The sequence below is a fragment of the Barbatula barbatula genome (genome assembly GCF_947034865.1).
Source record: "Barbatula barbatula genome assembly, chromosome: 7".
NCBI lineage: Eukaryota > Metazoa > Chordata > Actinopteri > Cypriniformes > Nemacheilidae > Barbatula > Barbatula barbatula.
The window spans coordinates 21,652,639-21,676,551 of record NC_136770.1 but is presented as its reverse complement, the minus strand read 5'-3'; the positions used below and the strand labels follow the sequence as shown (position 1 = coordinate 21,676,551).

Here is a 23,913-nt window from a genome sequence, read left to right as displayed (position 1 = left end):
TATAATGTCAGTGAATGAGGACTGCGTCTATCAAGCTAGACAATACTGCACAAATTGGCAAGCATGTTCATTAAAAAATCACCTTTTTTGGATGAAATTTCATTTTAAGCATTTTTAAGCCTATAAATCAAGGTCTTATGAGTTAAGAGACTTCTAACTCTGACAAGTGAAAAAATATGTGTAAACAGAAAATGGTGTATGCATAAATATATGTATTAGCTCAAGTTCAAAAGATCAATATAAACTTAGTTTAAGTATTAAATACCAAAGTGTATTGAAATCCTGTACTAGTATACAGCACTAGATGATTCACTACTAGATTAAAATGGAATCACTACTACATTACTTATACTAAACATCTGGCTTTAGCTACAATATTTCAGACTGACCTGTTTGTGTATGTCCCCGTAGAGATCTACACTACACCCTGCTGGTGTCTTCTCTGTATTACAAGGCCCGTAAATATACTTGCATTGGTCATCTTACTTTACATGGTTTGTCTTATGCTTTTGGTTTATTCAAATTTCCATTATAATACTACAGCAAACACAAAGACTAATTCCTAACGGCGAGATTTCTCTAGTGAATACAGTAGCTATATCTGAAGTGTTTGCATTAGAAATGACACTTTGTAATATATATAAAAACTAAAGAATAGTAATAATATATAGAATAAATATAACAAAAATAAATTTGTGGTTATATCTGTGAGGTTATAAAACTTGTGGACTGCACATCCGCTCCTGTACTCTTGTATTCAAAAGTAATTCATAGGAATTTCTAAAAAACATGGTTCAGTTAAAACTTTTATTCAAATGTTATGCTGATATAATGTGTAATGGTGAAAATGGGTCTCGGGCCCATATGTATTTATTTGATGTTTGTTTTTATGTAAGTATAAAAGGTGCTATGTATTTTTTTGCTTTATTGGTCACATACACAACCATGCATAGTGCAACATGTAGAGAAATACAATAGTAAAGATTAGGAATTTAAACAAGATAAAAGAAATAGAAAATACATGCAAAGGAATCTAAAAAAGAGATCAATAAATCAGAAGAATTTCAACACAAAATTGGATTTGAATAATAATACAACAATGCAATAAAAAATGTATATACATATGAAATAGAAGCATAATAATGAATGTAGAGGGGGTGGCAGCAGCAACCACCTGACTGTATTATTATCACCAACGATAAACTCAAAGATGGGAAGAAGTGTTTCAGAGTATATCTTGTGCCGCCCGAATGACAAAAATGACCTTGTACAAAGCTAGTGCACGTGAAAGATGATCGTTTATTTATTTAATTAATAACCGTGATACTGACACCAGACCATTGTTAATAAACTAAGCAGCAATATTGTCCTCTTCTGTTATCCTGACATCATCAGTACTCATGCGAATCCAGAGGCTCCAAAACTGCGATTCGCGTGCAGCAAACCCTCAAGCGCCTCCTGGCAACGGTTGCTATGGTGACAAACTACGTCACGCTCGACTTGGTTACCATGGCCCTCGTGACGTAATGGACCGTGTAAAACGGTGTAGGAAACCCCGGATAGCGGTCGCCGTGGATACCGGCGGGGGGGAGGGGTGGAGTTTAGAGGAAGCGGAAGTGTCAGCGCAAGCGGAAGTGGTACTGCCCTGAATACCCCGAGCAGCGAAACGGAGGACAGCTTGATACTCCCATCGTTAAGAGAAACAAATCGGGACTCGAAATATATTTAAATGTGAGTTACGCTGCCCGCGGACGCCGTTCGTGTGATATTGTGAATATTAGAGATGCATTTAGCTGTGTTCGGGCTCATGTGAGCCCCCCTCATTATTGTCAATGGCGGAAGGTGTCTATTGTGGTTTGGGGCTGGGTACAAGGACTTAGGCCGAGGCGGGGGATGAATAACGACCATTCCCGAATTCTGCCCGATTGTGTCCGATTTCTATTCGCGGCGCGCGGTTCCCGCTCGATTATTATTTTAGCGCGTAACCGCAGTGTCACGGCTAAGTGAACCTCGTACGTACGCGAGGGATTGGTCAGCAACTCCCGCGTCTGCCTGGTTGTCATGAATGCTAACAGGCTAACCAGTTAATAGTTAAAAACGGACTGCTAAAGTTGAGGCGTCGTTATGCCAGCGCCTTTTTATTGCCACCAATAACGTTTCGTAACGCAAATCTCGACGCTTACGATCGGCGTCGCGCCCGATTTATTTCCACAAGGGAATGTGTGTGAGAGGGCGTTGCATCGGAGGCTAACGCGGTTAGCTCCGGCGATGAATATGCTGCAGTGCATTATTTACGAGGTTAAGCGCTACAAACGGAAATAATGCGTCGTTTCTACGTGTATATTCATTAAATCAGTTTACAGACGTGATACAGGATCACGCTAGTGGGAGGCAATAACGAACACGACAGTATTTGTCGTCAGCCAGGTCGCACCGCGAGGGCCTCGACGCTCGGTTTATTTATCTTGACACACCTTTTAAATTCGTTTAATTCGACGTCGGCACGAGGAGATCAAAGCAATACGTGTGATTACGACATGTGGTTACGTTTACTAGCAGGCGAACTAAACCTACACATAGGGTTCGAATATAGCGGCAGAACGGGCTGTGTTTACTCGCCTGACACCGTTACCTGGGCTTATTCGTGCTCGGATAAGAACCGGTCGGGATCGGGCAGCAGGGTTCACGCCCAGGGCGTTGGCGCTTAGACTTGTATCGATAAGTTGAGAGGTTGCACAGAGTTGACATTCCCGATATGCTTTAACATTGTCCCGGTTTACTTAGCGTTTATTTGTGGTCAATCAATGACCTTGCACAAATGCAGAGGGACAAGATGGTCAGATCTGTTTGGTGCAAGATACAGTCAATGGGAATTTGATCATTAAGATAAACCCGAAGGCAATATGGGGATAAATATAGACTTTGGACAGTTACAAATGCTTGGGATTCACCTTTGGATGTCAAAAACAAGTTTGTAACCTAGTTTTTAAATTGGGTTAATCGTGAAATCACTGCATTGTTGAATACATTTGACAGTTCTGCACAGTTTGCATAACTCATTACATTGTCAAAAGAAAATATTATGGTTTACAAATAGTTATTATTGGACAAGATATTTAATCCTTTTGATCCGTTTACCAGAGTCGATCATTCATACGAAGTTTATTCATTATATTGGCGATGATTATAACGAAATACACAATCCCCAATTGTGTTCTTGCCATTTATTATTGTAATAATCTATTTAAGGATTCAACATTTATTGTGGTAAAGATATGTGATCATAAACTTTTTCACACTAGTTTGAGTCAGCTCGCACCCCTTTTTACTTCCATGGTGTGATGCAATTGGGATATTTTTGCGTGGAGTGATGTTCTCAATTCTTTTCTATTATTAAAATAAAGTGTCATTTATTCCTCCTCATGTTTTTCAAAACTTGAATGTGACCGTTTCTTCTTTGGAACACAAAATAATATATTTGAGATGTTGGTTTTGTGTTCTGCAGAAGTAAGAAAGTCATACAGATTTGACATGTTGGGGTTGAACTGTTTAACCTTCATCACCCAGGAAAGCAAACACTCTGAAAGTGATCACAATAATTGTTCGAATTCTTAATCGAGATGCACCGATATATCGGCCAGTAATCGGTATCGATCGATAAAACCTGTTTCTGCTTGTTTAAAAACAGCCGAGGATCAGGGTCGATTTATCCGGTCAATCAAAAGAGGGCCCAAAAATGAAATTAATTTGAGCTTGTATATAGAAAATGTAAAGAAAAATCACCAGTTTGATGCTCAATATTAATAGCCATTTTATGAATTGGTAACATTCAGAAACTTAGGAAATATTCTTTTAATCTTCAGAATTGGCATCTGCAGATATCACTCTAAATCTAAATAATCTGCTATCGGTGGAGTATCAGTGCATTTTTAATTCTTATCGTTCATCTGAATCTTTTTTTTATATGGACTCTTGGTTATTAAACCACGCAATTATCATTAATGTTCTTGGCGTGAACAGGCCTTAAAGAAAGTCAATGGATTTAGTTCTAACTTCATGTTGAGTCACGTTGTGCCATTCTTCAAGAATAACTGAATGTTTTGTGAGTACACCTGAATAGGATTTTAATGACTTTGTTTACTCTTCGACGGTAATTTATTCGATTGATTCCTCTTGAAGTCGCATTGAAAAACTCACGAGGGGATAAAATAAATAAACAAGCCACTTCAAAGCTCTTCCTTTTCATTGGAGCTCTCAAGCTAAGTTAAGTCATTCATGAAAGCCTTGGGTTGCCTTCAGAATGACATAAATTTAATAATAGTATCTGGTGCAGGTCAAAATAGGCACCATCTTGAAGGTTGACCTCTTTACAACAAAATGAGGTCAACCAAGCACATTAAGCAATACCAAACTCGACTTATTTTCACTGGGGTTGAAGAATGTGGAAGACTAATAAAACGTTCGATGTTTTCCTCCCCGCAGTCGCATCATGGACAAGAGCGACCTCGTGCAAAAGGCTAAGCTCGCGGAGCAGGCCGAGCGCTATGACGATATGGCCGCTTCCATGAAGGCCGTCACGGAGGGTGGCGTTGAGCTTTCCAACGAAGAGCGAAACCTGCTCTCCGTGGCCTACAAGAACGTGGTAGGCGCTCGCCGCTCGAGTTGGCGCGTGATCTCCAGCATCGAGCAGAAAACGGAGGGCAATGAGAAGAAACAGCAGATGGCACGCGAATACCGTGAGAAGATCGAGGCCGAGCTTCAGGACATCTGCAACGATGTGCTGGTGAGAGACAGAGCGTGTGGATCCGAAAGAGAAAGTGTTGTTGATGTGGAGAGGAACGGTCTGAATATTGATGTTTGTTGCGTATGGGTTATGATTGGGGATTCAACAAATCTAATTAGGATGAAATATTAGATGATGTCCGAAACTAAGGCTGTCCAATGATTGTTTTTTCATAGTACATGTCTGTGCACTGTGCAAATGAATTTTGTATTTTTAAACACATAAATATTTAAGGAAAATATGAAATAATAAAAATGTATAAATGTTTATATATAATTGAAATTATATACAAATATATGTGTATGTGTTTATAAATACAAAAGAAATATGCACAGATATTATGTAAACACAAACTTTTATTCTGGATGCGATTAATTGTTAAACAGCCCTAAAATATATATATTATCTAATTTTATATTAAGATAGAATAAACATGTAAATCACTTTGATGTTGTTTAATAGTTAAGTTCTTATAATCAAATTCAACCTATTTTATTGACCAGAAAAATAATGTTAGTTGTTTCCCACACCCCTGTTGTCATTTTGGTGAAAAGGATCTCATTTGATGCGTTTCAAGATCTGTGTTTTGAGCCAAAATGTGCACTGTGTTCTACTATCACGTACAGTGTGATATAAATGAATATTTGTACTGCACCTGCTTGTGTCAACCTGTTTCAAGTTTTGCATCTCATTTTGGTATCTTGTAAATGTTAAAGCTTAATGCCGATGTCCTCTGTTCTTTTAGGGTCTCCTGGAGAAGTACCTCATTCCCAACGCTAGCCAGGCAGAGAGCAAAGTCTTCTACCTGAAAATGAAGGGAGACTACTACAGATACCTGTCCGAGGTGGCAGCCGGAGATGCCAAGAAAAGTGAGCTCATTTACCTTTAGACCTTTTTCTTAATCTTAATGATGTCAGCCTTGTGTCTATGTATATATGTATGAGCAATATAAATTGTCTTTTGGTAGACCTTTCTAAATCAATTGCTAAGGAGCTTTCTTAATGTCTAATGCAGGCCATCGATAGCAATGCAGCTCACTGGCTTATAGAATGGAATTGAAGACCTCGATGGGTTGTTTTTATTTGGTAGCTATGATGTAACATACATTTTGTTATCTGCCAAATCACAGCCACAGTGGACAACTCTCAGAAGGCTTACCAGGACGCGTTCGAGATCAGCAAGAAGGAAATGCAGCCCACACACCCCATCAGGCTGGGTCTAGCTCTCAACTTCTCCGTCTTCTACTATGAAATCCTCAACACCCCAGAGCAGGCCTGCAGTTTGGCAAAGACGGTGAGAGAGTTGGCCGTTCTTCTAATGCTTGGTTTGTCTTTTGGGTTTGGCGACTGACTGGATCAATGTTTTGTGTACACACGATCAGTTTACATCTGTGTTCATGAAACCTAATCTTAATAATTTGTTTTGAAGTGTGTTTGAGATATCATGTTTGTCTTGGCTTTAGGCTTTCGATGAGGCGATTGCTGAGCTGGACACTTTGAACGAGGACTCTTACAAAGACAGCACTCTGATTATGCAGTTACTAAGGGACAACCTCACTGTAAGTATAATTTTTTACAGACAAAATGGAAAAAATATAAAATGTTACAGTAGGTAAAAACTTAATAAGGTGTCACAAGTAGGGCTGGGCAAAAAATGTGATGAATCGTTTTTTAAAATGCATTCGATGTCGATTCTAAATCATGGCTCCTCATTTCATTTTTTTACTTCACCATTGTAATCTGTTGTTTACCGATCTTTTTTAGAAATATCTATAGGATTTGAATGAAATTTATCATCATTGACTCGAATCTAAAGCTTGCTTATTGGTATCTAATCGGAACATCAGAATCGATACCCAGTCCTAGTCACAAGCGTTCAGGAAACAAGTTTATTATTGCAATTTCGTTTGGTAACACTGGATCTCATTCGGACTAGACTTTAGAGGGATCGTTGCTCAATTTCATAATTTTTTTTCTTTCCCGCAGCTGTGGACATCAGAAAACCAGGGCGACGAGGGCGATGCTGGCGAGGGAGAGAACTAAACGCGTTGCACTTCACTGTTAAATCCACCTACACTCTTTATCTTGCATATACAGCCCATAATTCCCTGCTCCATCCACCTCACCTCTATCCACCTTTCTGTATGACGAGCAGCATGAATTGTACCCGATCTACAAAGTTTGTACCCCTCTAAGAGGCCATGAGCGACAGGGTGACGTTTGCTTTTCAAAGGCTGACTATGTCTCAAACATGTGTTGTTTATTTGTGGGGGAACCCCCCAAAAAAAGAGAAAGATTATGATTGAATAGTGAAACGATTTCCATCCTTTTCCCTTCCTAATCCTTCCTCTAACATTTTTAAAAGATATATGTTCTCTAGAAGATAATAATGCATTATAGTGTCTCCATTTTCTCCCCTCCCTCTCTTTTTTTCCTCTCCAATAGTGTACTGGCGTTTGCTGGTTTTATTCAAAAGGTTATTAAACTATCCATTAATTTAACAAACACTGTGATGTTTAGTTTTTCCTCACGGATAGCGTAATAAAAGTCTACAGAGTTTTGTTTCTTACGAGTAACAGTACAATTCTGTTGCGATCTCATACAGAAGGGATGAAAACCGCCTGTATTGTGACACTGACTAACACACGTTACGAATATTTCAGTCATGTGCGCTGTTTTACGTACGAAATTAAAGGGATCCTAGGTTTGCCATTCCATAACCGGTTAAACATTCCATCAGTACTTAACATCATCGTTCTTTCATGAACAAACTGGAGAGTTTCCTAATGTGCTGTCGAGGAGGCAGTCGACATAGAGGTGCTGTTTGACATCAGTAAACAAAATTCCTGGTTTGTTCTTACAAGGTTACGGTTTTCCTTTTCTGCGCAAAAACGACTCGCATCTCAGTTTAATAAAGATTGTTAAAGTTGTAAACAAGTTTAGAGGTAAATATTAAATTGTCTTATTACTAAATGTTGTAAACCTGCTTGTAACGAAAACACATTCTACTCCCTTATGAAGGGCGACGCTTGACTTTTCCCCTTTCTGATTGACATCAGTGTAATTCGCGTAGTCGATTTTGATAAATTTGTGTGCTTAACGCAAGAGATGAGTCCTGAGGAAGACTTGACAGTTCTACTGAGAAATCATGAAATAACTTGAATTTTAGCATCTCTGCAAAAGACGCATAATCGAACATGGCAAATTGTCGTAGGGTGAGGACGGCAGCTGATTTTGAAGGTCCGAGAATATTTATGGGGTAGCTACTCACTCAGTGTCACAATACTTTGTCACATCACCATAACATTCCACTTAGGTGTAGAACTCATCTGTCTGACGCTAAAGACAACGTTCATGCACTGAAGACGAAATCTTTCCCCTTAGCTGAACAAATGGCAGTTATTCTACGCTTGATTACAAAAACACAGTAGTGAATGTGGAGCCGAGCCTGTCTGTATATCTGGTATCTCCAATTGCTTTGTTTTTACTGACCAGTATTCTGCCTAAAGTTAGCTTCTGTGACGGTTTCATTGCTTAGCGCGCACTTGGTTGTGAAAATTTAGACTAGCTTAAGGAAAAAATTACAAAACGGTAAAAAAAAATACAACCTGGTTATTGACGTAATACTAGATTTGTGTGTCTTTTAAAAACAGTTCTAGTTTCACCTTACATGTTATAATCAGGAAAGTGTAAAAGACAATTTAAAGTGAAATAAAAGTTTTATCAGTTCAAAGTTTTGCTGTATTGTGTCACAGTGGTGTGAAGTCGGTGCAAAATTAGCATGGAGTTATTTTTGAAGACATTGTTTGTCGGGTCACTACTTTTGGTGTGAAAAATGTAAAATGTCGGATTTAAAAAAGATCTTTGAAGGTAGTTCTAGTTGTTCACCCAAGAATGACATGAATGACTCGCCCTTAAGTTGCAAATCTATATACATTTCTTTGTTCAGTTGAACATAAAATATATTTGGAAGAATGTACATTCAAAGAGACGGTAGAAAAAAATTAAATGGTTGTCAAAGGTGCCTGAGAATTGTTTGCTTTTGTAAATTCTTCTAAATTTATTTTGTGTTCAACAGAACAAAATAAAATTTTATTTTACTACTTTTGTAGTCAACGGTGCCTCACAATTGTCAGTTGCTAACATCCTTCCAAATATCTATCTTTGTGTTAAACCGAACAAAGACATTTTTACAGATCTTCAGTAAATGAAGAATGAATCCCTTTAAGTTTATCTGTCATCTGTTGCATCGTCTAATTTACCACAGAAAATAAATCCATGCATTACCTGTTTTTTTTTACAAAAAAGATGCATTCTATTTAAAACGCATATATTTTGATGGTAAGTCATTTTCACTTAGCTGTAGCAGGGTTGCAAAGTCTGTGTTTTTCCTACAGAATTGGGGTACTATTTTTGCCGGTTCTTTTTGAGTTAAGAAACAGGATTTTAGGAATCTGCTGTAATGTTTTGAATGACAGGGTAAGGTTTTTAAGGCAAGTAATTTAAGAAAACACAGTCTTGGTGTTTATTTCTATTTAGTATGTTCAAATACATTGTGTAATGCATTACAGGATCTGTAAAATGTGTATTTTAGGTAGTCATGGCATTTTTGTTTGTTTTGGTGTTAGGGAGGGGGTTGTTGGGCTAGATTTGTCACACAGATCTGGCAACCCTGCTTCGGCGACACCAGAAAATACTATTTATCTTTGCACCGTAATGTTTACACGAAGCATATTTCCAAAAAGTTTCTTTATTAAATGCTTACACCACTTTCTCTATATTAAACAGAGAACACCCTTGTACATTGTTTTCTCATCACAACGGCATATGAAATATTGCCAACACAAAACAGCAATAAATACAGGTTTTAACAAATTGACATTGAAATTTAGTGCTTCTGACAGTAATAAACCTACAACAATATTGCCAAGATTGTCACTCAGCTGCACATGCCTTTGCTGAACACAAACATGCAGATATTTTTTTACTTAAGGTAAAAAAAATGTGAATGTTGAAGAACATGCACTGTAGCCCTAGAACTCATAATAGTATAAAGCATTTAATAAATGGTAACTATGAACTTGTAGAAATAAAAAACTTACTTGTCTTGTTTATGTAATCTATTGTTTATCAGTGCTGAATGAGAAAGAACATTATTTCCAGCATTAAAACTAATTATTATGACTGTAAATAAACATTTATTATTATTGTGACCATTTTAAAAGTAACATTTATATTTCGGAATGAGTTCAATAGGCACATAAGATACTAGAATCAACCCTGCTAAATCAACACTGATTAAATGGACAACTTATACAAAACTAGAGCAAACATTAACCAAATGAACACGGAGTAGTTTTATAATGTGGACTGAATTTGGATGTCACACTGTTGACTTGAACACAAATCCTATAGACAAATATCCAGTAGATATTTCAGAATCCGGCATCAAAACTTTTAAAAGGCAAATAAACTCAATGGAAAGGTTTAAATGTCCACAAGAACTACACAAGTTATTTCATATTCTGTACTTCCTGCAGTAGCTTCTGTGCAGCCATGTTGTTCGGTTCTACTTTGAACAAGCTATTGAGATCTTCCAAACAAGAGTTCTTGTTCTGAGGGAAAAAAAACACGCATTAATAAAATTATGATTACTGTTATGTGGACGGAAATATTGCAGTCAAACTTTTTGATGTAGCAAAAGGATTTTTATATTCAAAATCTTACGTTGAGTTCTTTGTACGCCTGTGCACGCCGGTAAAGTGCCTTGATGTTGCCAGAATCCATCCGAATAGCCTCATCGCAATCAATAACTGCATCTTTAAACATTTTTAAAGCCAGATAGCAGAGAGCCCTACAAGCAAGACACATGCAGATGGAGTTACAATGACAGTTTGAGAAACGTACGGCCATGTTTTGTAGAGTAAAGGTCGAAGTATAGTTCCCAATTAACGCGTATGTGAGGGATAGCATGCAATTTCCTTATCAGAATAGTATGCGCACTGACGGAATTTTGTTACGTCCGCGCATGCACATTCCATTTCTTATGGTAATTAGTTTAACCATAGGCATAATAAATACCTAGACGCGGCATTGGCCGCTCCGATACCTCAACTGCGCCGCCATATTAGGTAGAGCAAAAGCCCACTAAACTCATAGAAGTGAATGAGAGAGCTGAGCTTTTTCGACAATAAAAGCACAATCACGTTTACATTTCAACGGTTTACGATATACATAGAGTACAAATTTATCATGTCCCTATGTACTTAATATCTCTATAGTTATACTTTAAAGTTAATCGTTGTCATAAGGAATTGTGAATTATACATTAATTGAGCCTGTTATTCAGAAGAATCCTCTAGATTGCACCATATTCAGTGATATGTTAGGAATAGCAACAGAATATAATATAACCCACACGAGGGAGTATTAGTCAACATCATGTTTAGATTTTTTCTAAGTTTTATTTGAATCATCAAACAAAACATCCAAGGCAAATTATTTAATTTACATAGCTTAAAAATAAAGAAGTTTAACTGGGGAAATGGCTTTTTCTGTCATGGTTTTATACGATTTCATAAATAAAATATGTTCTTTTATAAATCCGGTAAAACAGTTACAGCAGTAAAACCTGTATGTGAGATAGTAAAACGAATAGAACTGTCGTGCATTATAAATAGTATGAAATATGGTAATAAGACCCAAGATTAATATACAGTGCATCCTGAAAGTATTCACAGCGCTTCACTTTTTCCATATTGTGTCATGTTAAAGCCTTATTCCAAAATGGATTCAATTCATTATTTTCCTCAAAATTTTACATACAATAGCACATAATGACAACATGGAAGTTTGTTTGAAATCTTTGCAAATTTATTAAAAATAAAAAAACACATGTACATAAGTATTCACAGCCTTTGCTCAATACTTTGTTGAAGCACTTTTGACACCAATTACAGCCTCAAGTCTTTTTGAGTATGACGCTACAAGCTTGACACACCTATTTTTGGGCAGTTTCTCCCATTCGATCTCTCAAGCTCCTTCAGGTTGGATGGGGAGCGTTTTAGATCTCTCCAGAGATGTTGAATCGGGTTCAAGTCTGAGACACTCAAGGACATTTCCGGAGTTGTCCTGTAGCCACTCCTTTGTTATCTCGACTGTGTGCTAAGGGTCATTGTCCTGTTGAGCGATGAACCGTCGCCCCAGTCTGAGGTCCAGAGCGCTTTTCATCAAGGATGTCTCAGTACATTGCTGCATTCATCTTTCCCTCGATCCTGACTAGTCTCACAGTTCCTGCCCCTCAGCATGATGCTGCCTCCACCATGCTTCACTGTAGGGATGGTATTGGCCGGGTAATGAGCGGTGCCTGGTTTCCTCCAGACATGACGCTTGCCATTCAGGCCAAAGAGTTCAATCTTTGTTTCATCAGACTAGAGAAATTTGTTTCTCATGGTCTGAGAGTCCTTCAGCTGCCCTTTGGCAAACTCCAGGCGGGCTGCCATGTCCGGCCACTCATACAGGCCTGATTGGTGGAGTGCTGCAGAGATGGTTGTTCTTCTGGAAGGTTCTCCTCTGTCCACAGAGACATGCTGGAGCTCTGTCAGAGTGACCATCGGGTTCTTGGTCACCTTCTCTGACTAAGGCCCTTCTCCCCCAATCGCTCAGTTTGGTCGGGCGGCCAGCTCTAGGAAGAGTCCTGACGGTTCCAAACTTCTTCCATTTACGGATCAAGGAGCCCACTGTGCTCATTGGGACCTTCAATGCTGCATACGTTTTTCTGTACCCTTCCCCAGATCTGTGCCTCGATACAATCCTGTCTCTGAGGTCTACAGACAATTCCTTGGACTTCATGGCTTGGTTTGTGCTCTGACATGCACTGTTAACTGTAGGACCTCATATAGACAGGTGTGTGCCTTTCCAAATCATGTCCAATGAATTGAATTAACCACAGGTGGACTCCAATCAAGCTGTAGAAACATCTCAAGGAAGATCAGTGTAAACAGGATGCACCTGAGCTCAATTTTGAGTGTCACGGCAAAGGCTGTGAATATTTATGTACATGTGCTTTGTTCGGTTTTTTATTTTTAAGACATTAAAAGATTTCAAACCAACTTTCACATTGTCATTATGTGCTATTGTTTGTAGAATTCTGAGGAAAATAATTAATTGAATCCCTTTTGGAATACGGCTGTAACATGACAAAATGTGGAAAAAGTGAAGCGCTGTGAATACTTTCCGGATGCACAGTATAACCGGGTTCCCCAAGATTTTAAAGTGAACGAGCTGTGTTCTAATCATGTGCATTTCATCTACATCACATTAGCGATGTGTACACAATTTTTAAGCCTAAATGAATGCTCAACAAGCTTGGGTTTAAACAGTTCTGTGTGACAATAAATATTATATGTATCTAACCACCTATAAATAATAAAGTTTAGGAACCGTTATTGTGTTTATATGCGGACTTTGCAACGCTACGAGTTCGGCTGTACGCGTACGCTTGCATACATGTAAAAAAGTAAGTATGCCACAGGCTTAAGAGCAATATAAAGATGAATATATTTCAAGGTTTCTGTAAATTCGATCACTTTTCTGTAAACGTTAAAGTTATGATTAATGGCTAAAGTTAAATGTTACATATTATCATTAGTTTTCCAGGCATTAAAATCACGGTTTTGTTAGACAAACTTGACTGTCTGTTGTGTTCTCACCTGTTTGTGTAGGTTGTGACTTCTGTAGGGTCCTGACTGAGAGACTGTGTATATTTCTCTGTCGCTTTCTTGTATTCTCCATTCTTTACCAGTGCATTGCCTTCCTCCTTTAGAGCTTTGGCCTTTTTAACAGTCTCAGGTACTGGTACTTAAAAGAAAAATAACAGGTATAAAAACACCACAAAAATGTATCGCTTACAGTGAGGGAACAAGAAGTATTTGATTCCCTACCAACCAGCAAGAATTCTGGCTCCACAGATTGGTTATGTGCCTATATGGACCACAGATTCGTCTGAGGTTTGACAATGAACATCAAATTGATTCAGAAAAGGCTATTGTGAGACTAAAACTGACTCCTGTTTTTGGAGGGAGAGAAAAGCTGACTATGACCCCAAGAACACCATCCCTACAGAGAAGCACAGTGTTGGAAACATAATACTTTAGGCCTTTTCTCTGCTACGGGTACAGGATGACTTCACCGCATTGAGGGGCTGAGGGACAGGCCTGTGCACCGTAATGAAACACAGCAAAATCTGTTTTGGTTTATCTAATGTTGCTTTTATTGGGGTGATACAATTCTTGTCGATCCTGTATAACGAATGTCAAACTTGATGTTCCTTATTAATAAGCCGATTTCTATATATTTACATGATGACTTAACCGCCGCTTTTAATGTATATTTTGAGGTCTGAAATAACCTTTCAAGAACAATCCCACTAGTTTTAAATCAGAATTTGGCCAGATAAATCACAAATATTATCAACTGTAGAGACTGAACTCAAACGACACAAAACAGTTTATGATCTACTTATTCCTGTTAAACTGCATGTAGATCAGACGGCACCCTTTACCTTTCTGCTTGTTGTCATTCAGCCCGTTCTGCGGTGAGGTGGGGGCGGAGTTTGCGGCCTGTGCCAGACTTTCTTTAACTGACATGGGAACAGTGGGGATGGGAGGCAGCTTCTCTCGCCAAGTCGGTCCATCGCTATCCGTCAAAGCCTTGGTCATTCTAATATTAAAAAAACATCTTTTTATATACTTGTGTATATTTTTGTCACCATACTCTCGTCATACTCATCATAATGTTATGGTTCATTTTTATTATACGCTAGAAATGTTAAATGACCTGTTGACCCCGTCGTGAGCAGCTGGTATGTTCCAGTCTATCTGTAAAACAGTTTTGTAGTCCACATAGGCCAGCCTGTATCTCTCCAAAGCCTCGTACGCGGATGCCCGGCGAAGAAGAGCTTTAAATCCGAAGGGAACCAGAGACAGAGACCTAAAATAACGGCACACGACTGTTTTAACTTGCGTCTTAAAGTCGTGTATACAATATTGCCTTGTTCTATTTTGTTGGACTTACTTTGTGCAGTCTTTAATGCATTCGTTACAATTTCCATCTTTCAGGTAACTGGCTGCCCTATTTGAATACAAAATCCCAAGATCCTCCTTGTTCTTCTTACCTGAGAACAGAACAGTCGCACTGTAAAAACCATTGTTGCTGCCGTAAAAACCATTGGAAACAATGACATCACATGATTCATCAAAATGAATTGAATGGTTATATTGGGAATTGTATTGGCTTAATGGAAACTCTAATGGTCCCTTTTGATCTCTACTGTGATGGTGTTATAAACCGGATGGAGACACCAATAAGGAATTATGTATTGATTGTATGTCTAATGGAAGCCATTGCAATGTTTTTTAAAGGAGGGCTTTTCCCAGATTAGTAACAATAAGTATTTGGTGGAAGCAAGGCATATTTAAACGTTATAATTCTGTTTCAGCTCTCTTACCAGACTTCTCAAGCAGCTCGATGGACTGTGTGTAGATGGTCACGGCTTCTCCGTACTGGCCGGCTTTGAAGCGCTCGTTACCGGCTTGTTTCAGCTCAGTCCACGACTGCGAGCGACGCTTGTGAGGCATGGCGATTCTGTAACAACAAAAAACGTGAAAGTTTACAGCTGTTACGTTATAAACGAGATCACCGTGTTACTATTGTATCTACTTGCCTGTTAATTCAACCGGAAAGCGTAAGTTACAAACAAGGTGATCGCCAGCAACTAACAATACTGGAAACGGTAACGGACTTCCGTAATAGCTCAGCTACGTCTGGTGGAGGTTAGCGGCTGTGTATTTAGATCCACAACAAGCAGCCTGTTAACTAATAACTGAATGTAGTTGTTTGTCCTTCTAGAAAACGCTAGAAGATCCTTCTTTCCCTGCTAAGCCACCGCGCACCACGTTTTGCCGGCTGAAGAAACAGGCGGTGTTATATTTCGGTTTCAATTCTCTCCAGGCCAAAGACTATAGATATAACAAGACGTTGCACTGGTGTAACTGTGAAATGAAAAATGTGCAACGCGCTGTACGGTCACTCGCTCCAACTAAGGAAGTCCCGCCTACCAATAGAAATGACCAATCGTCATGCTTAAAGTCTAGCGATTCTCTGGGGGCGGGGCGTAGCAAGCAAGCGTTCGCGCATGCGCACTAGTTGGGGCGAGCTTAAAAAGTAAATCGCTCTTTGGTTTGAACTCGAGAAAGAAATATACAGGTTACAACTGATGTCGAATGTGATTTCGGTCGGTGGAATGTTTTATTATTGTAAGCTTAGCCAGTCGTTTTAAATATACAAACGTTCACCCATTCAAAGATATAGGACTTGGTCTTGTATGGCTGGAATATGTCCTAGAGGCGTTGCAAATATGTCCACCGAGTACGGAGATCTTCGTTAAAGGGATTTTTTTAGGGCTTCTATTTGAAGATCGGGAAAGGCAAAGGCGTAACCCAACCCCAACATCTTCTTGCCTATAATGGCAATGGAAATACTTGGTTCCCATATGTTCCCTTATTCCTATGAATTCGGGGTTGTACAAAATTTTGAATTTGAAGTGAGATTGCAAACATGACGCTGAATTGCAATTCAGATTCAAATTGCAGGAAGTAGAATTGGAATTCCATAAAATTCTAACAAATCCATGATACGTAATTAAGGTGTGTTTAACAATGAAGCTTTACAGTATATATTACATATGATTACAACATGAATTTCATAAATATTTTGTTATACCACAAATTAACATTAAAACATACTCTATAAAACAGATCATTACAATTAAAAACTTTCAAATTGTGGAGAATTATAGGATTGAACTTCATTTCCCAGAATACCTTGCTGTATCCAAGTCTTCAACATGTTTGACAAAATTTTGTTCGGAGTTCACTCTAGCTGATATGTGATAAGAATGAATTTCTCTGAATTGCATTGAATTAAATTCCACTTCCTGTTATTCCAATTCAACATCCTGTAGGGTGGAGTCAATTCAAATTCATTCATTTAATTTAATTAATTTCAGGAATTCTGCCACGAATCATTGCAATTATTGTTCCACAAAAGAAAGCGTTTTGTGACATACCTCTTTATAACTACTAACGTTACTCGTGGTTTATTTATATGAAATGCAAATGCACTATAGCTATCAATACGCACAGTAAGACAATGTCTTAGAACATTAGAATTGTTAAGAGTGTGTATACTTTGTCATTAAATTAACGAATAAATTGTCATATTTTGTAAAGCTATTAAAAATACTTGCTGTTGTTTTGACCAGATTGGATTGAACCTGCCACCCAAGTATGCCCTGAATTGCGCGTTCGCTTTAATTGTTCGTAACGTGATGTATTTTGTCTTTCGCAAGGATCCGTAGTTGGGCCCCGAAAACGCTTTTTGCCTGCCTCTGATACACCGGACGTGTGTGCTGAAGGTCGTGAATTAAACGGTAAATATGAAAGGTTTAACCTGTTTATAACGTACTTTTTAAGGTAAATGCTGTATAAAATGTGCTCAAATCATGATACTATAAACATTATAACAATTGTAAAGGTTTTTATTTGGACTTCGTTCTGTGAAGGGTAACATTAACGTTAGTGTATTGCTCCAGTTGTCATGTAGCTATCCAGCATTAACTAAGTTAGACAGTAAGTCTTGCATCTCATGGAGAACAGATCCATATTAATTAATCTGTCATTGTATTTGAGTCATTGCACACATTACTTGCTCTACTCTTTTTAGTTTATGCTTGCTAAGTTTATACTTGCTAATAAGACCGATTAGCTAAACCGCTAACTGCTAAGCGTCAGTTTAAAAGTGCGAATTTGTGCTATAAATAAAACAACTATATTCGTAAACACATAAATGACCTAAAGTTTTGTTTGAAGTTCCTCGATCATTGTGCGTCTGTTTTGAAAGTCAAAATAATATCCATTTGTTATGGTCAGAATAGCACGTAAAGTTAGCGGTACTAAATGTAGACGTAACATTTTTTGATAACTTGTTTCCTGCTTTGTTGTTAGTGCGTGATGTTTATTAACTTTTTTTGCGGTGTTCTCTTTTAAGGGATGACAATGTCACTAACAAAACCAGCAATGAGAGGCCTCCTTGCCAAGCGTTTGAGGTTTCATTTGCCCATTGCGTTTGGTCTTTCCCTGATTGCCGCAGTTGCATTCAAGGTCAGTTGAACAATTTTGTATTATTGGGCTATTTTGCACATTTGTATTGTTCACTACTTTTTTTTCATAAAAGAGAAGCAGTCAACTCCTGTGCCTGGTATCTAATCATATTTTTACAGCAGATATTTCATCATTAAAAAACTCAGAACCAGACAATGAATGGTACTTAAATAATTTATGCATACCTAAGTCACTTGCACTATTTTAGTCTAAATTATAATCTGTTCATATCCACCTGTACATTAATGTTCATAGTATATAGTCATCTGTATATATTGTTCATAGTATATACCTACTGTCATATTTTCATAGAACACACCTACTGCAAAATATTTTTATAGTCCATGCCCACTGTATTATATTCTCACTATTGTATTCTGCATTTATTCTAACTGTATATCCTGCACTTGCTAACTGCACTTCTGGTTAGACCTAAACTACATTTCGTTACACTGTACTTGTAAATGTGTAATGACAATAAAGTTGAATCTAATCTAATCTACTTTAGGGGGGTTATGTTCCCCAAATATTAAGATTAGTTGTTAATCAACATAATTCGTTCAATGTAAAATCTTAGGTGGTAACATCCTTCCATTGCGTTTTAATTTGTATTCTAATAAGTCGTTTTGTGTGTGTGCGTGTTTTTTCCAAGTATGCAGTAACAGAACCCAGAAAAAAGGCATATGCTGACTTCTACAAACAGTATGATGCTATGAAAGCGTTCAACGGCATGAAAGAAGCTGGCGTTTTTCAAAGTGTTAGGCCCTCTGGAGAATAATGTACTTTCATGTGAGTAGCCTCTGAAACATCTGATATTTTCATACCTTCTACATTTATGTACCTTGTCACTGTAGGGCCAGCATTTCTGACAAAGACAAATATTAATCGCAAATTTTATTGTAACAGTATACAATAACCGTTTCTCAGCTTGTCTGGATGCTAGAGCTTCTGTTATTCTTTTACCTGAATGTAAAACAATAATGTTTATTCCTTTTATTTACAGGTTGTGTGGTCCCACTGCATTCCTGGCCCGGATTGAATCTTTATAAGATTACTGGATATGAACATTAATGTCTGATGTTCTCACGAGTTAACCAATAAACTATTTAAAACTTCTATCACAGTGTGAAGTCTTATTTGAACTTAGAATACTTTATGAAATATCAACATTTCTTGACGTTTTTAATATTTGACATAGTTTGATGTTTAATTGTAGATTACTTGACTATTTGCCATTATTATGTCTCATGGGAATAAGTGCATGTTTGCACAATTTCTTTTATTGAAGACTGTCGAAAATTTAATTTTATGCTGATTTAGGCATGTTTGTCATTCAGAGAGGTGTCACTAGTGATGCTAAAAGGAAAGTTCACCCCAAAATAACCATCTTGTAATTTATTCATCCTTATGTAAATTAAAACTCGTTTCTAACGCTTATGTAGCATATAAAAACTATTTGTTTGGTTCCTGGTGATCCTTATTGCTACTGTTGTCTTCAGCAGAAGAAAGTCATACAGATGAAGGTGAGCATATGATTTTGGGCGGTGAACTATCCCTTTAACTATGACAGGATAGGAGTCCTTCCAGTTTTTAGGTTTCGTCTGTGAAGGACTGAACTTGCATTGCTCCTGTGAGCAACCAAACAGTTTCAAGGGATGCAAAGTGTTTGTGATGTTGCTTATGAACTTTATGTATCAAAACCGTTCAGAAACAGTGAAATGTATTCATGCAAAATTCACTCCGTACGTACACAAAATTATTACAGTATATTTTGCTGTTCTAGTAAAGATCATAGTATTACTGAGGTATCCTGCGACTCCAACACTGTCATTATTTCACATAACGTCTGTCAGAGAGTCGCTTACTAGGCAAGGAGGACTTTTAACTTGATATTCATTTTCCCAGCGTTCCACATCACCGGAAAGACTTCAAAATTATCTTAGCGAAAGATGTTAGCGCAAATTGTTATTTGATTCGTGTAAACAGTAATGTTGCGCAAATGCGAATGCTTTCATCTGACTAACACGACTCGTTCAGTACGGTGGGTAAGTTCTGAAGCAGTTTATTGGTTTGGGTTGGTATTAGCTCGCTGCCAAACATTCCTTACGTAGGCCTTTGCACCAGAGACCCTGAAAGTGCTGAGCATGTTTTACTATATGTGATGTTGATGTATATTGAATATTGTCTAACAAACCAGCGAGGTGCACCTGGTTACGTTACTCATGTGACCTCATGTGAATATAAAGGAGACGTATAAAATGTCTGTTGGTAAAAGTAAGTTAGTTGGCACCCCACATATTTAACATGACATCATGTTTTGTTAAAGATACACACATTAATGCATACAACTCTAGATAGATTTCTTTTAAATCGCAGTTTATTTAAACTATAGTAAGTCTACGTTGATTACGTAAAATCATATCTACGTTTATTAACAGTAAATTACTTTTGGGTGGTGTATCTTTAAATTTGTTGTGAATGTGGGATTCATTCATTTTATGTCCGGAGTTTATCATCATAAACCCTATTAGTTTAGTACTTTTTAGAATTTAATTTTGTGTCATATCACCCACATTTAAAAAGCTTTCCTGGCTAAAATAAAATATTCATTTATATATTTACTTTATAACTGAAACTTAAGTAGTATTAAAAAAGCCAATATTTGAAATGTAATATTTACATTTAGCATCAGATTTATGCACAATATCCAGGGGAGAATTTGTTAAAAACAAATTCTTTTTTGTTTGGTATGTATTTTTGTCTTTGAAATGAATAATAAATTGTGTCTTTACATATTTACAGGTGCCTAGGTGGAGTCCTGACCTAAATCAAAACTTCTGAACCCTTCTCTTCCTTAAACCTTTTACTTAAAGAAAACTCCATCTTATCATCCACATGAGCGCAGTGTTCCATTCCCGCTGGGCCAAGCGCCATGCCTGACCGGGATAGCACTTACCTGGCAGGTGGTGGTGGGGGAGGAAGTGGGTCTGGGGTGGGTTCCGGGGTTGGGGAGGACATAGGTTCAGGGACAGGTTTAGGTGGAGGGGTAGGAGAGGGTCGAACGACAGTAGGGAGCTGTTCGGCAGGCTGTGGAGGGAGTAACTCCGGTCCTGGGGCGATGGGAGGAGGCGGGGCGTTAGGAAACGGGACCAGCTGTGGCGGAGCCAGTGGTGGATTCGGCTCTGGTTTAGGACTCGACGGTGTTTGCCGGGACTTTTTGCGGAACGTGTGCAAGCGTGGCAAGCGCTGCCGTTTCCGCCATCCAGACTTCAATGACGTTACAGATCTGGGCGTCCAGAAGAACGAGTTTATCTTCTGCCACGACTATCAGAACAAAGAGTGTGCGCGAACCAACTGCCGATTCGTTCACGGATCCAAAGAGGACGAGGACTATTATAAGAAAACCGGTGAGTTGCCGCTGAGACTGAGGGGAAAGGTGGCTGCCGGGCTTGGGTTGTCACCTACCGATCTCCCCTTGAGCCGTGGGGAGGTTCCCATATGCAGAGACTACCTGAAGGGCGAGTGCCAGAGAGGCAACAAGTGCAAGTTTCGCCATGTTAGAAAGGACTACGATTATGAGGCCTCGTCGAGGGTGGGCGTTGGGTGCATGATGGGTGTTGCCGGTGGGGTAAGTGGGATGGCCAATACAGGTGTGGTAGGGGCGGGGGGAGTTGTGGGTGCCTGCGGTGGGATGTCTGGGATTGTTGGCAGTGGTGTGGGTACCTATATGGGGATGGGATGCCCCAGCATGGGGGGCTGTAGAGACCAGGGACTTTCGGGTGGAGGGGGTGGTGGGAGCTCATTGACCGGCTGTATGTCGATTGGAACCGCAGGTCATCGGCGTTACGATAGGGGTCCCTGTTCAGTCTATGACCCCTTGTTTGAAAATGGCATGTTTGAAGCTGGACCAGTTGAGGCTCCCGTGGACCACACAACCCTCCAGTTGAAGAGAAGACGTTTGGAGGGCCTGCGATTGGCTGATGGGGCTGGTGGTGCACATTATGACCTGGGAATTCAAACCACCCTGCTAACCAGACCGGTGGAATATCGTCTACTAGAGGAGGAGAATGCTTTGTTGAGAAAAAGAGTTGAAGAACTTAAGAAACAGGTGAGGAAGTGATAGTCATGTTTGTATAAATGAGTAAGTAAAGCTGTAATCAGTAACTTTTGCCTCTCTATCGCCATTACCAAACATAAAATTGCAGGTAACTTTACATTTGTCAAACATCACATTTCTGACAGAGTTTATTTGAATGTTGAACATTTGTGGCAACTGTAATGCTAAATGTCTTAAATATATTTTTAATCTCTTTTCCCCCAAGGTGTCCAATCTCATAGCCACCAATGAGGTGCTCTTAGATCAGAACGCTCAGTTTCGAAGCCAAGCTAAAGTGATGACTCTCTCCTCAACCCCCGCCCCATCTGAACAGAGTCTGGCTCCCCCTGTTGGTTCTATTAGCTCCTACAACCATGGCATCGCCCAGACTCACACCACTCTCAGCAGCGCTGGCCTTCAGCCACGCCCCGTGATCCAACAAGATCTGGTGTCCCCGGCCGGAGCGCCAACTGCCCCTCCTTCAAACTCTGCGCCCCCTACCGCTCCCCCTCCGCATCTGAACCCTGACCCCATCTCCGCTGCCCTCGCTCAGACCATCGCCCAGGGAATGGCCCCAGCTGTTTCGATGGCCCCTGTTGCAGTTTCCGTAGCACCGGTTGCCGTGTCGATGGCACAGCCATTGCCAGGCATCACGATGAGTCACGCCACCACGCCGATGGTGTCATACCCCATAGCCAGCCAAAGTATGAGAATCACCACCATACCTCATTAGCATGGGGCTAATGTGTTCAGCAATACATGATTAATTATTTTTGTTGCTGGCAAACTCAGACTTTCTGTTAATGAGCTTAAAAATTAGGAATCTACACTTTCCCCTGGGTTTTTAGGGATTATGGTGAGTTTCTCAGCTTTGGGGGTCATTTTTCAGCGTTCTGTATAAGAAACATACAGAGATTCACTTGTGTCAAGCATGATTCAGTTTTCTCGCCATGCTTTTGTGGACGATTGCCGTAAAGACTCCATTGAGACTGTCACCCAAAAATCCCACTTAGACTTTTATTTACACAAACACCTGTGTACTAATTTTGAAGGATGTAAATATTTTACTAATAATTATTACAGAAAGATTGTGAATTTACTTGTTACCTTTCAAGATTATATTTGACTTCTTTTTAGTTTGTCTATTGTTTTTGTGTTATTGATATTTAAATGAGAAGATACATTAAACACCATTATTAAATAATTTCAATTCCTTATCAAAAGGAAATGTGTGTGCATTTTTTCAGAACGAATTCTTCCATGACAGGTCATAACTGTTGATCAAGCCCATATTTCTAATTCAGTTTTGTTGAAAACGTTTTGTTAATAGTTACCACGGGGTACTTCACCCAAAAGTAGGTTGTATTGTAATTTTTATGGCAGTCAGTGATGTCCCAGAAATGTCAGTTGCTTAAATCTTTCCAAATATCTTTGTGTTCAACGGACCAAAGACATTTATACAGGTTTAGAACAGATGAGTAATTCATCCCAGATGTTTCATTTTTGTGTGGGGTATCCCTTTAATAGTCCTTTTAGATGCTATTAAATATGGAAAAATACTCATGTTCTGATGATACTGAATTCCTGTATTGTTTAAATCCGTAAACCGACGACATATAATTATTCAATGCCTCGGGTTATGAAATTACATAATATCCTATGAAATTACAGCCCGGAAAGAAATTAAGTCCTGTTGAAGAAATAAACAATGGGATTATAATGGGAATCACATACTATTGGTCTCCCTGGATCTCTATTGATAATGCATTGGATTCTTCTAGTGTACATGATGGATAAAGGCCCAAAACACACTAT

At 38.8% G+C, this 23,913-nt stretch overlaps 4 protein-coding genes across 4 annotated transcripts; 3 read left to right on the top strand and 1 right to left on the bottom strand.

Annotated features, from left to right (window-relative positions):
- Window positions 1–1,564: 1,564 nt before the first annotated feature.
- On the top strand, window positions 1,565–9,582 carry ywhaba (tyrosine 3-monooxygenase/tryptophan 5-monooxygenase activation protein, beta polypeptide a). The gene is made up of 6 exons (XM_079461111.1): window positions 1,565–1,731; window positions 4,483–4,783; window positions 5,529–5,652; window positions 5,913–6,076; window positions 6,246–6,341; window positions 6,769–9,582. The coding sequence occupies exons 2-6, from the start codon at window positions 4,490–4,492 to the stop codon at window positions 6,823–6,825; spliced, it is 735 nt and encodes a 244-aa protein (XP_079317237.1). The 5' UTR covers window positions 1,565–1,731; window positions 4,483–4,489; the 3' UTR covers window positions 6,826–9,582.
- tomm34 (translocase of outer mitochondrial membrane 34) lies at window positions 9,469–16,305 on the bottom strand. The gene is made up of 8 exons (XM_079461110.1): window positions 15,506–16,305; window positions 15,290–15,426; window positions 14,857–14,956; window positions 14,620–14,772; window positions 14,345–14,502; window positions 13,494–13,641; window positions 10,510–10,636; window positions 9,469–10,397 (listed from the first exon to the last, which is right to left on the bottom strand). The coding sequence occupies exons 2-8, from the start codon at window positions 15,417–15,419 to the stop codon at window positions 10,296–10,298; spliced, it is 918 nt and encodes a 305-aa protein (XP_079317236.1). The 5' UTR covers window positions 15,420–15,426; window positions 15,506–16,305; the 3' UTR covers window positions 9,469–10,295.
- A 904-nt stretch (window positions 16,306–17,209) lies between these two features.
- On the top strand, window positions 17,210–19,118 carry cox6c (cytochrome c oxidase subunit 6C). The gene is made up of 4 exons (XM_079461221.1): window positions 17,210–17,272; window positions 17,890–18,002; window positions 18,655–18,791; window positions 19,006–19,118. The coding sequence occupies exons 2-3, from the start codon at window positions 17,892–17,894 to the stop codon at window positions 18,778–18,780; spliced, it is 237 nt and encodes a 78-aa protein (XP_079317347.1). The 5' UTR covers window positions 17,210–17,272; window positions 17,890–17,891; the 3' UTR covers window positions 18,781–18,791; window positions 19,006–19,118.
- Window positions 19,119–19,865: 747 nt separating this feature from the next.
- Window positions 19,866–23,317, top strand: zc3h10 (zinc finger CCCH-type containing 10). Its single transcript, XM_079461382.1, has 3 exons — window positions 19,866–20,047; window positions 20,805–22,110; window positions 22,325–23,317. The coding sequence occupies exons 2-3, from the start codon at window positions 20,935–20,937 to the stop codon at window positions 22,829–22,831; spliced, it is 1,683 nt and encodes a 560-aa protein (XP_079317508.1). The 5' UTR covers window positions 19,866–20,047; window positions 20,805–20,934; the 3' UTR covers window positions 22,832–23,317.
- The last annotated feature ends 596 nt before the right edge of the window (window positions 23,318–23,913 follow it).

Excerpts from the sequence above, each read along its gene's own strand:
- cox6c (XM_079461221.1), top strand. The coding sequence starts at position 17,892 with ATGACAATGTCACTAACAAAACCAGCAATGAGAGGCCTCCTTGCCAAG. Across the intron at positions 18,003-18,654 it reads TTGCCGCAGTTGCATTCAAG|TATGCAGTAACAGAACCCAG; the intron begins GTCAGTTGAACA and ends GTTTTTTCCAAG.
- ywhaba (XM_079461111.1), top strand. The coding sequence starts at position 4,490 with ATGGACAAGAGCGACCTCGTGCAAAAGGCTAAGCTCGCGGAGCAGGCC. Across the intron at positions 4,784-5,528 it reads ACATCTGCAACGATGTGCTG|GGTCTCCTGGAGAAGTACCT; the intron begins GTGAGAGACAGA and ends CTGTTCTTTTAG. Across the intron at positions 6,342-6,768 it reads TACTAAGGGACAACCTCACT|CTGTGGACATCAGAAAACCA; the intron begins GTAAGTATAATT and ends TCTTTCCCGCAG.
- tomm34 (XM_079461110.1), bottom strand. The coding sequence starts at position 15,419 with ATGCCTCACAAGCGTCGCTCGCAGTCGTGGACTGAGCTGAAACAAGCC. Across the intron at positions 14,957-15,289 it reads CGAGCTGCTTGAGAAGTCTG|GTAAGAAGAACAAGGAGGAT; the intron begins GTAAGAGAGCTG and ends TTCTGTTCTCAG. Across the intron at positions 14,773-14,856 it reads TGCATTAAAGACTGCACAAA|GTCTCTGTCTCTGGTTCCCT; the intron begins GTAAGTCCAACA and ends CCGTTATTTTAG.
- zc3h10 (XM_079461382.1), top strand. The coding sequence starts at position 20,935 with ATGCCTGACCGGGATAGCACTTACCTGGCAGGTGGTGGTGGGGGAGGA. Across the intron at positions 22,111-22,324 it reads TTGAAGAACTTAAGAAACAG|GTGTCCAATCTCATAGCCAC; the intron begins GTGAGGAAGTGA and ends TTTTCCCCCAAG.